General features: G+C 46.4%; 1 protein-coding gene across 4 annotated transcripts in view; it reads left to right on the top strand.

Moving 5' to 3' along the window:
* LOC106610160 (attractin) overlaps nt 1–16329 on the top strand; it is a 200869-nt gene that overhangs the window by 147487 nt on the left and 37053 nt on the right. For all 4 annotated transcript variants that reach the window (XM_045704524.2, XM_045704555.2, XM_045704577.2 and 1 more), the window contains exon 25: nt 15609–15670. In XM_045704524.2, the coding sequence (XP_045560480.1) occupies nt 15609–15670 (62 nt within the window). The remainder of the gene's footprint in view (nt 1–15608; nt 15671–16329) is intronic.

Here is a 16329-nt window from a genome sequence, read left to right on the forward strand (position 1 = left end):
TTCCAGAACACAAAGAACACAAACAGGACTCCGTTCCAGAACACAAACAGGACTACGTTCCAGAACACAAACAGGGCTACGTTCCAGAACACAAACAGGGCTACGTTCCAGAACACAAACAGGGCTATGTTCCAGAACACAAACAGGGCTACGTTCCAGAACACAAAGAACACAAACAGGGCTACGTTCCAGAACACAAAGAACACAAACAGGGCTATGTTCCAGAACACAAACAGGGCTACGTTCCAGAACACAAAGAACACAAACAGGGCTACGTTCCAGAACACAAACAGGGCTACGTTCCAGAACACAAACAGGGCTACGTTCCAGAACACAAAGAACACAAACAGGGCTATGTTCCAGAACACAAACAGGACTATGTTCCAGAACACAAAGAACACAAACAGGGCTACGTTCCAGAACACAAAGAACACAAACAGGGCTACGTTCCAGAACACAAAGAACACAAACAGGACTCCGTTCCAGAACACAAAGAACACAAACAGGACTACGTTCCAGAACACAAACAGGGCTACGTTCCAGAACACAAAGAACACCAACAGGGCTACGTTCCAGAACACAAAGAAAACAAACAGGGCTACGTTCCAGAACACAAAGAACACAAACAGGACTACGTTCCAGAACACAAACAGGGCTACGTTCCAGAACACAAAGAACACAAACAGGGCTACGTTCCAGAACACAAAGAACACAAACAGGGCTACGTTCCAGAACACAAACAGGGCTACGTTCCAGAACACAAACAGGGCTACGTTCCAGAACACAAAGAACACAAACAGGGCTATGTTCCAGAACACAAACAGGGCTACGTTCCAGAACACAAAGAACACAAACAGGACTATGTTCCAGAACACAAAGAACACAAACAGGGCTACGTTCCAGAACACAAACAGGGCTACGTTCCAGAACACAAACAGGGCTACGTTCCAGAACACAAACAGGGCTACGTTCCAGAACACAAAGAACACAAACAGGGCTACGTTCCAGAACACAAAGAACACAAACAGGACTACGTTCCAGAACACAAACAGGGCTTCGTTCCAGAACACAAAGAACACAAACAGGGCTACGTTCCAGAACACAAAGAACACAAACAGGGCTACGTTCCAGAACACAAAGAACACAAACAGGGCTACGTTCCAGAACACAAAGAACACAAACAGGACTCCGTTCCAGAACACAAAGAACACAAACAGGACTACGTTCCAGAACACAAACAGGGCTACGTTCCAGAACACAAACAGGGCTACGTTCCAGAACACAAACAGGGCTACGTTCCAGAACACAAAGAACACAAACAGGGCTACGTTCCAGAACACAAAGAACACAAACAGGGCTATGTTCCAGAACACAAACAGGGCTACGTTCCAGAACACAAAGAACACAAACAGGGCTACGTTCCAGAACACAAACAGGGCTACGTTCCAGAACACAAACAGGGCTACGTTCCAGAACACAAAGAACACAAACAGGGCTATGTTCCAGAACACAAACAGGACTATGTTCCAGAACACAAAGAACACAAACAGGGCTACGTTCCAGAACACAAACAGGGCTACGTTCCAGAACACAAACAGGGCTACGTTCCAGAACACAAACAGGGCTATGTTCCAGAACACAAACAGGGCTACGTTCCAGAACACAAACAGGGCTACTTTCCAGAACACAAACAGGGCTACGTTTCAGAACACAAAGAACACAAACAGGGCTAGGTTCTAGAACACAAAGAACACAAACAGGGCTACGTTCCAGAACACAAAGAACACAAACAGGGCTACGTTCCAGAACACAAACAGGGCTACGTTCCAGAACACAAACAGGGCTACGTTCCAGAACACAAACAGGGCTACGTTCCAGAACACAAAGAACACAAACCGGGCTACGTTCCAGAACACAAACAGGGCTACGTTCCAGAACACAAACAGGGCTACGTTCCAGAACACAAAGAACACAAACAGGGCTACGTTCCAGAACACAAAGAACACAAACAGGGCTACGTTCCAGAACACAAAGAACACCAACAGGGCTACGTTCCAGAACACAAAGAACACAAACAGGACTACGTTCCAGAACACAAACAGGGCTACGTTCCAGAACACAAAGAACACCAACAGGGCTATGTTCCAGAACACAAAGAACACAAACAGGACTACGTTCCAGAACACAAAGAACACCAACAGGGCTACGTTCCAGAACACAAAGAAAACAAACAGGGCTACGTTCCAGAACACAAAGAACACAAACAGGACTACGTTCCAGAACACAAACAGGGCTACGTTCCAGAACACAAAGAACACAAACAGGGCTACGTTCCAGAACACAAAGAACACAAACAGGGCTACGTTCCAGAACACAAAGAACACAAACAGGGCTACGTTCCAGAACACAAACAGGGCTACGTTCCAGAACACAAACAGGGCTACGTTCCAGAACCCAAAGAACACAAACAGGGCTATGTTCCAGAACACAAACAGGGCTACGTTCCAGAACACAAAGAACACAAACAGGGCTACGTTCCAGAACACAAACAGGGCTACGTTCCAGAACACAAACAGGGCTACGTTCCAGAACACAAACAGGGCTACGTTCCAGAACACAAAGAACACAAACAGGGCTATGTTCCAGAACACAAACAGGGCTACGTTCCAGAACACAAAGAACACAAACAGGACTATGTTCCAGAACACAAAGAACACAAACAGGGCTACGTTCCAGAACACAAACAGGGCTACGTTCCAGAACACAAACAGGGCTACGTTCCAGAACACAAACAGGGCTACGTTCCAGAACACAAAGAGGGCTACGTTTCAGAACACAAAGAACACAAACAGGGCTACGTTCCAGAACACAAAGAACACAAACAGGGCTACGTTCCAGAACACAAAGAACACAAACAGGACTATGTTCCAGAACACAAAGAACACAAACAGGGCTACGTTCCAGAACACAAACAGGGCTACGTTCCAGAACACAAACAGGGCTACGTTCCAGAACACAAACAGGGCTACGTTCCAGAACACAAAGAGGGCTACGTTTCAGAACACAAAGAACACAAACAGGGCTACGTTCCAGAACACAAAGAACACAAACAGGGCTACGTTCCAGAACACAAAGAACACAAACAGGACTATGTTCCAGAACACAAAGAACACAAACAGGGCTACGTTCCAGAACACAAAGAACACAAACAGGACTACGTTCCAGAACACAAAGAACACAAACAGGGCTACGTTCCAGAACACAAAGAACACAAACAGGACTACGTTCCAGAACACAAACAGGGCTACGTTCCAGAACACAAAGAACACCAACAGGGCTATGTTCCAGAACACAAAGAACACAAACAGGACTACGTTCCAGAACACAAAGAACACCAACAGGGCTACGTTCCAGAACACAAAGAACACAAACAGGGCCACGTTCCAGAACACAAAGAACACAAACAGGACTACGTTCCAGAACACAAACAGGGCTACGTTCCAGAACACAAAGAACATAAACAGGGCTATGTTCCAGAACACAAAGAACACAAACAGGGCTACGTTCCAGAACACAAAGAACACAAACAGGACTACGTTCCAGAACACAAAGAACACAAACAGGGCTACGTTCCAGAACACAAACAGGGCTACGTTCCAGAACACAAACAGGGCTACGTTCCAGAACACAAAGAACACAAACAGGGCTACGTTCCAGAACACAAAGAACACAAACAGGGCTACGTTCCAGAACACAAAGAACACAAACAGGGCTACATTCCAGAACACAAAGAACACAAACAGGGCTACATTCCAGAACACAAAGAACACAAACAGGGCTACGTTCCAGAACACAAAGAACACAAACAGGGCTACGTTCCAGAACACAAAGAACACAAACAGGGCTACGTTCCAGAACACAAAGAACACAAACAGGACTACGTTCCAGAACACAAACAAGGCTACGTTCCAGAACACAAAGAACACAAACAGGGCTACGTTCCAGAACACAAAGAACACAAACAGGGCTACGTTCCAGAACACAAAGAACACAAACAGGGCTACGTTCCAGAACACAAAGAACACAAACAGGATTCCGTTCCAGAACACAAAGAACACAAACAGGACTACGTTCCAGAACACAAACAGGGCTACGTTCCAGAACACAAACAGGGCTATGTTCCAGAACACAAACAGGGCTACGTTCCAGAACACAAAGAACACAAACAGGGCTACGTTCCAGAACACAAAGAACACAAACAGGGCTACGTTCCAGAACACAAACAGGGCTACGTTCCAGAACACAAACAGGGCTACGTTCCAGAACACAAAGAACACAAACAGGGCTATGTTCCAGAACACAAACAGGGCTACGTTCCAGAACACAAAGAACACAAACAGGGCTACGTTCCAGAACACAAACAGGGCTACGTTCCAGAACACAAACAGGGCTACGTTCCAGAACACAAACAGGGCTACGTTCCAGAACACAAACAGGGCTACTTTCCAGAACACAAACAGGGCTACGTTTCAGAACACAAAGAACACAAACAGGGCTAGGTTCTAGAACACAAAGAACACAAACAGGGCTACGTTCCAGAACACAAAGAACACAAACAGGACTATGTTCCAGAACACAAAGAACACAAACAGGGCTACGTTCCAGAACACAAACAGGGCTACGTTCCAGAACACAAACAGGGCTACGTTCCAGAACACAAACAGGGCTACGTTCCAGAACACAAAGAACACAAACAGGGCTACGTTCCAGAACACAAAGAACACAAACAGGACTACGTTCCAGAACACAAAGAACACAAACAGGACTACATTCCAGAACACAAACAGGGCTACGTTCCAGAACACAAAGAACACCAACAGGGCTATGTTCCAGAACACAAAGAACACAAACAGGACAACGTTCCAGAACACAAAGAACACCAACAGGGCTACGTTCCAGAACACAAAGAAAACAAACAGGGCTACGTTCCAGAACACAAAGAACACAAACAGGACTACATTCCAGAACACAAACAGGGCTACGTTCCAGAACACAAAGAACACCAACAGGGCTATGTTCCAGAACACAAAGAACACAAACAGGACAACGTTCCAGAACACAAAGAACACCAACAGGGCTACGTTCCAGAACACAAAGAAAACAAACAGGGCTACGTTCCAGAACACAAAGAACACAAACAGGACTACGTTCCAGAACACAAACAGGGCTACGTTCCAGAACACAAAGAACACAAACAGGGCTACGTTCCAGAACACAAAGAACACAAACAGGGCTAAGGTTCCAGAACACAAACAGGGCTACGTTCCAGAACACAAACAGGGCTATGTTCCAGAACACAAACAGGGCTACGTTCCTGTTACGAACCTCTTTGGCCCAGCGGTCTAGGGGGGATGGATACGAGACCCGTAACATAAATCATGCAAATTATAATCGTGACATGTAACAGTGAGAACCAAAAACCACAGACAACTGAAATCTACCGTCAAACTCAAAAGGTTTATTTTAAACACACGGTAAAGGGGTGTGGGAAAAGGGGCTGAGCTGGACCCAAGCAACGAAACAATAATCCAAAACCACCCCTAAGCTAGACTAGCCTATTTCAACAACAGCTAGCTAACTAACCAAAAATACAGTGGGTGGTCCGCCCAGTTCTAACTATGGTACTTAGACACAGTATTCCTACGGGTAATGTATGCCCATGGGCGACTTGTCTTGGTACCCCCTTTTCCCACCAAACAAACAAACAGTCAAATAACAAAACAATACTCACAGGATTACCGGACAAATGTGACATGTAGTTTGCAAAAACAAAAGAGATCAATACAGAGAGAGAGAGACACGGGGAGATAGAGATGGGACACAAGAGCGAATGAGCACAAAGATTGATCACAGAGTGAGAATGAGCTCGCGAGATAAAAATGAGCTCCGGGAGAAAACAACTGACTGGGTTTTTAAACCAAGGGAAAGGGACTGTGATTGGTTGAGGGAGAAGGAACAGGTGTCTTCTGATTGGGGACTGATGATTGTCACCTGTGATGGGGAGAAGGAGAGAAAAGAAACACACAGGATACACACTTGTATCCGTAACACTCCCACCCTTAAAAGAGCAACCCCCAGGGGGGATTGCGACTAAAAGTATGTACACAGTTTATACAAAAGTATCTACAATGAATACTCACAAAATCAAAGTCAATCTTCCGAAACATACAAAAATTATTACACACGAGACAAAGCATCTGCTAACATATTTTCAGAACCCTTTTTGTGGCAAATCTCCAAATTATAATTTTGTACAATAAGAGCCCAACGCATAAGGCGCTGGTTCTGGTTGTACATACGGTGGAGAAACACTAAGGGGTTATGGTCCGTATATACAGTCACAGGTAGGGCACTAGACCCTATGTACACCTCAAAATATTGCAGAGCTAACAACAACGCTAGAGCTTCTTGCTCGATGGTGGCATAGTTTGTCTGACATTTGTTAAATTTTCTGGAGAAATAACACACCGGATGATCCAGTCCACTCTTGTCCTGCTGAAGTAGAACAGCACCAGCACCTCTGGCACTAGCATCTACCTCAAGTTTAAATGGTTTTTCAAAATACGGAGCTGCAAGTACAGGGGTATTACATAATAGTGCTTTAGCAGTTTCAAAAGCTACCTTACAGTCCGGGGACCACACAAACGATCTTGCCGGACTGAGCAAATCGGTCAATGGAGCAACTACCGCAGAGAAGTTTTTACAGAAGCTACGGTAGTAGCCAACCATCCCCAAAAAGCGGCGTAGCTCTCGTCTGGTGGTAGGCGCAGGGAATGCAGTGATAGCCAAGACCTTAGCATCAACAGGGCGCACCTGTCCATGGCCTACCTCTTTGCCGAGATAGGTAACAGTGGCCTTCCCAAACTCGCACTTTGCCAAGTTCAGGGTTAAAGAAGCAGCGGCCAAACGTTCACATACTACCCTTAGAGAGTTAACATGATCTGTCCACTCAGATGAATAAATCACTAGATCATCTAGATATGCACTACAATTAGGAACGCCAGCTAATACGGTGTTAACCAGTCGTTGAAAAGTGGCTGGTGCATTTCGCATCCCAAAAGCCATGACAGAGTATTGTAGGAAGTTGTCTGGGGTAACAAAGGCAGAAATCTCAGAAGCACGTGAGGTTAACGGAACCTGCCAGTAACCTTTTAAGAGGTCCAACTTAGTTACATAAGTAGCAGCACCAACAGTGTCAATACAGTCGTCCAGTCTGGGTAACGGGAAAGAATCTGGCAATGTGACAGAATTTACCTTTCGATAATCCGTACATAACCTGGACGTACCATCAGGTTTAGGAACCAGAATGCAAGGAGAACTCCAAGGGCTTGAACTTGGCGTGGCCAGGTCATTTTCCAACAAATATTTCACTTCATCCCTCATTATCTTCCTCTTAGAAGCATTGACACGATATGGGTGTTGCTTGATAGGGGCAGCATTTCCAACATTAATGTCATGTTCCAACACATTTGTGCGAGTAGGAACGTCATTAAAGAGACATGGAAAACTGTGGAGTAGCCTCACAATATCGTCGGCCTGTCCTTCCGTTAAGTGAACCAGACCTGACTGGAGAGACATCAGCATTTCTGAGTTGGGCAATCTAACACACTGCTGCTGAGTATTGCGCAACTCCAATCCATCTCCATCAACATCATCAATATGACAGTCCACTATCATAGCCGTAGAAGCAGCAGAAATAGCAGTAACTTCCGCTGTGGTTGAACCATCTACCTGGGTGATGGGTCGGGTTTGGTATGCTTTCAACATGTTAATGTGGCACACACGAGATTGCCGTTTTCTATCAGGAGTTTGAAGCACATAATCAGTTTCACTTAACTTCTTTTCAATCAAATAAGGACCAGAGAAACGAGCTGACAGTGAAGATCCTGGAACAGGCAATAACACCAGCACTTGGTCACCTGGCTGTAGTGGACGAGAAACAGCCTGTTTATCATAGTGTCTTTTCATACTTGTTTGTGAGGAAGACAGAGCTTCCTTAGCGAGAGCACAGGCTTGGTGTAGGCGCTCACGAAAGCGACTAACGTAGTCCAACACATTCTCTTCTTCCGTACACAACTCTTGGGACAAAAACTGTTCTTTAAGGACTTTCATTGGTCCTCTCACTGTGTGACCAAACACTAGTTCAGCTGGGCTGAACCCTAGGGACTCCTGTACAGTTTCACGAGCAGCAAACAAAACTAGAGGAACTCCCTCATCCCAATCTTTCTCAGATTCCAAACAATATTTACGTAGCATAGACTTCAGTGTCTGATGCCATCGTTCAAGCGCACCCTGAGACTCTGGGTGATATGCGCTTGATACACGGTGCGCAACTGACAAGGATTTTAACACCTGCTTGAAGAGCTTTGACAGGAAATTTGTACCTTGATCAGTTTGTACCACCTTAGGTAACCCGAATGTCGTGAAGAACTTAATTAAGGCTTTACTCACCACTGGAGCTGTAATCCTTCTCAGAGGAATGGCTTCGGGGTATCTTGTTGCCATACACATTATCGTTAACAGAAACTGGTTACCCGATTTTGTCTTCGGTAACGGTCCAACACAATCAACCACCACATGTTCAAATGGTTCACCTATGACAGGTATAGGACAAAGAGGAGCAGGAGGAATAACCTGATTTGGTTTTCCTGTAACCTGACATGTGTGACATGTCCGACAGAACTGAGCCACATCTTGTTTTAAACCTGGCCAAAAGAAATGTCGAAGGATCCGATCATAAGTCTTCGTGATCCCTAAGTGTCCAGACCACTGGTGATCATGAGCAAGGGATAACACATTGTGTCGAAAGGCTGTAGGAATCACTATTTGGTAAACAGCATTCCAATCTCCCTCCGCGCCACCATGGGATGTCCATTTACGCATGAGGAGATTACCATCAAGAAAGTAAGCCACATTCTTCTTCTTTACCTCTTCCAATGAGACAACACTAGAAAAACATTTAGCAAGCTTGTTGTCAACCTTCTGGTTAGCAATCAGCTGCTCACGAGTGACTGGTAACTGTATTGCCTCAGCAATAAGTTCAACATACTTCGATTCTTCCCTTGTCTGTTTGTCAGAGGTGATCAGCTTCGCAGAGGTAGTACACAACCCATCCTCTTGATCATCTTCTTTGAACAGAACAGTGTTCGACAAATCTATCACGTCACCCACTTGTCTTGCCTGAGCACGAGTGACAGCACAAGCGGGGAACACATGGGGATAACTCTGTGCCAACTCATTGGAGAGAGAGTGGTCACTTTTATCCAACACTTCCAATACGGGTACTACCTTTCCTCCAGCAATATCGTTACCCATTATAAAGGTCACACCTTTTACTGGCAACATAGGACGTACCCCCACTCTGAATATTCCACTGATCAACTCAGAGTGTACATTCACAAAGTGCAATGGCACTGGGACAAAACCCATTTCAATACCCTGAACTAACACACTGGAACCACAGTATGTATTGTCGGATAAGGGCAACACATCAGACAATATAAATGACTGTGCCGCACCAGTATCTCTAAGGATTTTAACAGGACGCTGAGATGCTTCGTCATTCGCTATGGACACAAACCCCTCGAAAATGAACGGTTCGTAACTGCGGTCGGGTACTGAGACTTTCAAACTACATTTACCCTGAGGCACTGGTTTCGTTTCAGACCTCACAACAGTACGAATTAGCCCAACACCTGTCGGCGGCTTTGCACGAATAGGCATCCCTTGTTTGCGTTTTAGTAGGAAGCAATCATTAATCATATGTCCCACTTTATGACAATAGAAACAGGGACGCTCATTTTTCTGGCGTGCTTGATATACTGCGGGCCGACCAGGACTAAAAGTAGGCAACTCAGTAGCTCTACTCTCAGTATGAGCCGAAAACACACTCTTGTGCGTCAACACAAACTCGTCTGCCAACACAGACGCTTCTGACAGGGAGGATACTTTCTGTTCATTTAGGTATACTACAATGCGTTCGGGTAAACAATTTTTAAACTCTTCCAACAAAATTAACTCCCGGAGAGAGTTGAAATCAGTTACCTTACTAGCAGCATGCCATTTATCAAACAGATTTCCCTTGTCTCTAGCAAACTCCACATAAGTCTTATTAGAAGACTTTCTATGAGACCTAAATCTCTGTCGGTATGCCTCAGGCACAAGCTCATAAGCGCGAAGAACGGTAGCTTTGACCACTTCATAGTTCAAACTATCTTCCAGAGGTAGCGCTGATAAAACCTCTTGGGCTTTACCAGTTAATTTACATTGTAGCAATAAACACCATACTTCTTCAGGCCATTTCAAGGCTACAGCTATACGTTCAAACACACAAAAATAGGAGTCAACCTCTGACTCTCTAAACAAAGGTACTAAGGCAATCTGCCTACTAATGTCAAACGTGTTGGAAGCTACAGCTGGTGAGGACGACTCACTAACAGGCACAGTAGGAACGAAGGCTAGCCTCGCTGTCTCTGCTTCCAGTTCCATTTGGCGCATTTTGAAATCCATCTGCCGCTGTTCTCTTTCTTTTTCAGCCTCTATTTTACAGATTTCCAACTGCCGCTGTTCTCTTTCTTTTTCTGCCTCAAGTTTACACATTTCTAACTGGAGATTTTCTCGCCTAATTTGGGCTCTCTCTTCTGCCTCCAGTTGAAACTGTATAGAACGGACATCCCTTCTGGCATCACCAGTTGACAGTGGGGAGAGTGGATCAAAACGGGGCAATGTAGCTGGAGCTTTAGCCTCGCCTTCGGTCTCAGACACCGACGGGCTTACAGGAGCAGCAACATCCCCTACAGGGGTAGTAGGCTCAGGCAGCGGTAACACAAGCACCTGCTCTTTCAACAATACATTTAACACTAGTTTCTTAACCTCCGCCTTAACTAAATTGTGAGAAATAGACAATGAATAATGTTCTGCCAAGGTCATTAAATCAATTTTACGACATTTATTAAACACCTCCCACAAAGGGTTATCCAAAAAGGATTTCAACTCAAAAGTAGCCATCTTGAACTACTACCAAACACAAAAGCCAACAAATAGCAAACACTAATGCTTATGACGCTCAACACTGACTAACCACACAATAACAATCTGCATGAGCGGTATGGGCGTCAGTAATGACAGATCCCGGATGAGCCCCCACTTATGTTACGAACCTCTTTGGCCCAGCGGTCTAGGGGGGATGGATACGAGACCCGTAACATAAATCATGCAAATTATAATCGTGACATGTAACAGTGAGAACCAAAAACCACAGACAACTGAAATCTACCGTCAAACTCAAAAGGTTTATTTTAAACACACGGTAAAGGGGTGTGGGAAAAGGGGCTGAGCTGGACCCAAGCAACGAAACAATAATCCAAAACCACCCCTAAGCTAGACTAGCCTATTTCAACAACAGCTAGCTAACTAACCAAAAATACAGTGGGTGGTCCGCCCAGTTCTAACTATGGTACTTAGACACAGTATTCCTACGGGTAATGTATGCCCATGGGCGACTTGTCTTGGTACCCCCTTTTCCCACCAAACAAACAAACAGTCAAATAACAAAACAATACTCACAGGATTACCGGACAAATGTGACATGTAGTTTGCAAAAACAAAAGAGATCAATACAGAGAGAGAGAGACACGGGGAGATAGAGATGGGACACAAGAGCGAATGAGCACAAAGATTGATCACAGAGTGAGAATGAGCTCGCGAGATAAAAATGAGCTCCGGGAGAAAACAACTGACTGGGTTTTTAAACCAAGGGAAAGGGACTGTGATTGGTTGAGGGAGAAGGAACAGGTGTCTTCTGATTGGGGACTGATGATTGTCACCTGTGAGTTCCAGAACACAAAGAACACAAACAGGGCTACGTTCCAGAACACAAACAGGGCTACGTTCCAGAACACAAAGAACACAAACAGGGCTACGTTCCAGAACACAAAGAACACAAACAGGGCTACGTTCCAGAACACAAACAGGGCTACGTTCCAGAACACAAACAGGGCTACGTTCCAGAACACAAAGAACACAAACAGGGCTATGTTCCAGAACACAAACAGGGCTACGTTCCAGAACACAAAGAACACAAACAGGGCTACGTTCCAGAACACAAACAGGGCTACGTTCCAGAACACAAACAGGGCTACGTTCCAGAACACAAAGAACACAAACAGGGCTATGTTCCAGAACACAAACAGGGCTACGTTCCAGAACACAAAGAACACAAACAGGACTATGTTCCAGAACACAAAGAACACAAACAGGGCTACGTTCCAGAACACAAACAGGGCTACGTTCCAGAACACATACAGGGCTACGTTCCAGAACACAAACAGGGCTACGTTCCAGAACACAAACAGGGCTACGTTTCAGAACACAAAGAACACAAACAGGGCTACGTTCCAGAACACAAAGAACACAAACAGGACTATGTTCCAGAACACAAAGAACACAAACAGGGCTACGTTCCAGAACACAAACAGGGCTACGTTCCAGAACACAAACAGGGCTACGTTCCAGAACACAAAGAACACAAACCGGGCTACGTTCCAGAACACAAACAGGGCTACGTTCCAGAACACAAACAGGGCTACGTTCCAGAACACAAAGAACACAAACAGGGCTACGTTCCAGAACACAAAGAACACAAACAGGGCTACGTTCCAGAACACAAAGAACACAAACAGGACTACGTTCCAGAACACAAAGAACACAAACAGGGCTACGTTCCAGAACACAAAGAACACAAACAGGACTACGTTCCAGAACACAAACAGGGCTACGTTCCAGAACACAAAGAACACCAACAGGGCTATGTTCCAGAACACAAAGAACACAAACAGGACTACGTTCCAGAACACAAAGAACACCAACAGGGCTACGTTCCAGAACACAAAGAACACAAACAGGGCTAGGTTCCAGAACACAAAGAACACAAACAGGACTACGTTCCAGAACACAAACAGGGCTACGTTCCAGAACACAAAGAACACAAACAGGGCTACGTTCCAGAACACAAAGAACACAAACAGGGCTACGTTCCAGAACACAAACAGGTCTCCGTTCCAGAACACAAAGAACACAAACAGGGCTATGTTCCAGAACACAAACAGGGCTACGTTCCAGAACACAAAGAACACAAACAGGGCTACGTTCCAGAACACAAACAGGGCTACGTTCCAGAACACAAACAGGGCTACGTTCCAGAACACAAAGAACACAAACAGGGCTATGTTCCAGAACACAAACAGGGCTACGTTCCAGAACACAAAGAACACAAACAGGACTATGTTCCAGAACACAAAGAACACAAACAGGGCTACGTTCCAGAACACAAACAGGGCTACGTTCCAGAACACAAACAGGGCTACGTTCCAGAACACAAACAGGGCTACGTTCCAGAACACAAACAGGGCTACGTTCCAGAACACAAAGAACACAAACAGGGCTACGTTCCAGAACACAAACAGGGCTACGTTCCGGAACACAAAGAACACCAACAGGGCTATGTTCCAGAACACAAAGAACACAAACAGGACTACGTTCCAGAACACAAAGAACACCAACAGGGCTACGTTCCAGAACACAAACAGGGCTACGTTCCAGAACACAAAGAACACAAACAGGACTACGTTCCAGAACACAAACAGGGCTACGTTCCAGAACACAAAGAACACAAACAGGGCTACGTTCCAGAACACAAAGAACACAAACAGGGCTACGTTCCAGAACACAAAGAACACAAACAGGGCTACGTTCCAGAACACAAAGAACACCAACAGGGCTACGTTCCAGAACACAAAGAACACAAACAGGACTATGTTCCAGAACACAAAGAACACATACAGGGCTACGTTCCAGAACACAAACAGGGCTACGTTCCAGAACACAAACAGGGCTACGTTCCAGAACACAAAGAACACAAACAGGGCTACGTTCCAGAACACAAAGAACACAAACAGGGCTACGTTCCAGAACACAAAGAACACAAACAGGACTACGTTCCAGAACACAAACAGGGCTACGTCCCGTCCTATCCCGTCCCCTCCCATCCCGTCCCCTCTCCTCCCGTCCCCTCCCGTCCCCGTCCTATCCCCTCCCGTCCCGTCCCCTCCCGTCTCCTCCCGTCCCGTCCCCTCCCATCCGATCCCGTCCCCTCCCATCCCGTCTCCTCCCGTCCCCTCCCGCACCCTCCCATCCCGTCCCCTCCCATCCCGTCTCCTCCCATCCCGTCCCATCCTGTCCCGTCCCATCCCGTCCCCTCCCGTCGCATCCCGTCCCGTCCCATCCCGTCCCCCCCCCTCCCGTCTCCTCCCGTCCCCTCCCATCCCTTCTCCTCCCGTCTCATCCCGTACCATCCCGTCCCGTCTCATCCCGTTCCATCCCGTCCCCTCTTATCCCGTCCTCCCCCGTCCCATCCCGTCCCCTCCCGTCCCATCCCGTCCCCTCCCATCCCGTCCCATCCCGTCCACTCCCGTCCCCTCTCATCCCGTCTCCTCCCGTCCCTTCCCGTCCCCTCCCGTCCCATTCCGTCCCCTCCCGTCCCCTCCCGTCTCCTCCCGTCCCTTCCCGTCCGTCCCGTCCCCCCCCCGTCCCCCCGTTTCATTTGGTGGTGGCAGCGGGCACCTGCTCAGTGCGCGTCGTTCTGGCTATTTTTGCGCTTAAGCCTTGAAGGTGTCGGTTCTGGCTGAGACTCAGAATCAGAAGAATGATCGTCAGAGACGTAACAATTCATTGCTTGGGTTTTAGTGGATTGATATATATATATACACATATCATTTAGAGGTTAGAATAGATCAATTCAATAGAATGGTCCTGTTCTTCATTCACAATTGGTGATGACCTGAATTCTGCATCGTTGGCTTCTCATCGCTCATCAACTCACCCATTCTCTCCCTAACGCCCCATCATACTTTTACTTCATTTATGTCATCTGTTATATGTGTGAAATGAGTTTCAGTATATTTATAGTGATTATCGACTGGGCACGGCACCATCAACTACTTTGGGAGAAGGAGTGGAGCAGGTCCTACTGTCGGGAAAATGAGGGGCAACGGGGGAAAAACCATTCCAGAAATAACATGCCCTCCCTAAAACTGGTTCTGACTCCAGTTGTGTTTGTGATATTAAAGATTCGAACACTGACATTGTGTTATATAGACTGATTTAGGAAAGACGGACGGGGTATGACTCTCAAAATGGCAGAGTTAATTACCTGTCTTTCTCTCAGTCTGTCTCTTAAACCCATCTTTGTTAACCTGTCTGCCTCTTAACCCATCTTTGTTAACCTGTCTGCCTCTTAACCCATCTCTGTTAACCTGTCTGCCTGCCTGTCTTTCTCTCTGTCTGTCTCTTAACCCATCTCTGTTAACCTGTCTGTCTGCCTGTCTGTCTTTCTTTCTGTCTGTTAACATGTCTGTCTGCCTGTCTGTCTCTTTCTCTCTGTGTTAACCTGTCTGTCTGTTAACCTGTCTGTTTACTTGTCTCCTCAGATTACCTTTCTGTCTGTGTCTTAACATGTCTGTCTCTCTCTCTCTCTCTCTCTCTCTCCTCAGATTGCCTTCTCTCAGCACAGTAACTTCATGGATCTGGTGCAGTTCTTCGTCACATTCTTCAGGTGAGCGCCGCCTCTTCCTCCTCATTTCTTCCAACCTCCTCTTCCTCATCCTTCTCCTCTTCCTCTCTCTGTCACTGTGGATACCTACAGCCCAACACCACACTGTGTGTAGCCACGGCGACGCTGATGGATAGCCAAACTCTGGGACGTCATCGTGGAGTGTAGGAATGTAATACTGCTGTAATGTATTATCGGTTTCAGAACAGACCAACAGCAGAGGGTTTGTGGCTCCCTGGGTGTGACGTTTGCTAGAGAGACGGTGTTTAACTGTGTGTTTGTGTCTTAATAAGAGCAGTTTTATACCTGGGCGACTCGGAAGAGTTAAGTACTGTTGCTTAAATGTGAATTCAATTCGGAGCCTATCAACACAACAGGAGTGATGGACCAGTGATGGACCAGTGATGGACCAGTGATGGACCAGTGATGGACCAGTGATGGACCAGTGATGGACCAGTGGTGGACCAGTCATGGACCAGTGATGGACCAGTCATGGACCAGTGATGGACCAGTCATGGACCAGTGGTGGACCACCAGTGATGGACCAGTGATGGACCAGTCATGGACCAGTGGTGGACCACCAGTGATGGACCAGTCATGGACCAGTGATGGACCAGTGGTGGACCAGTGGTGGACCAGTGATGGACCAGTCATGGACCAGT

The sequence above is a fragment of the Salmo salar genome, chromosome 01, assembly GCF_965601325.2.
Source record: "Salmo salar chromosome 01, fSalSal1, whole genome shotgun sequence".
NCBI classification, from domain to species: domain Eukaryota; kingdom Metazoa; phylum Chordata; class Actinopteri; order Salmoniformes; family Salmonidae; genus Salmo; species Salmo salar.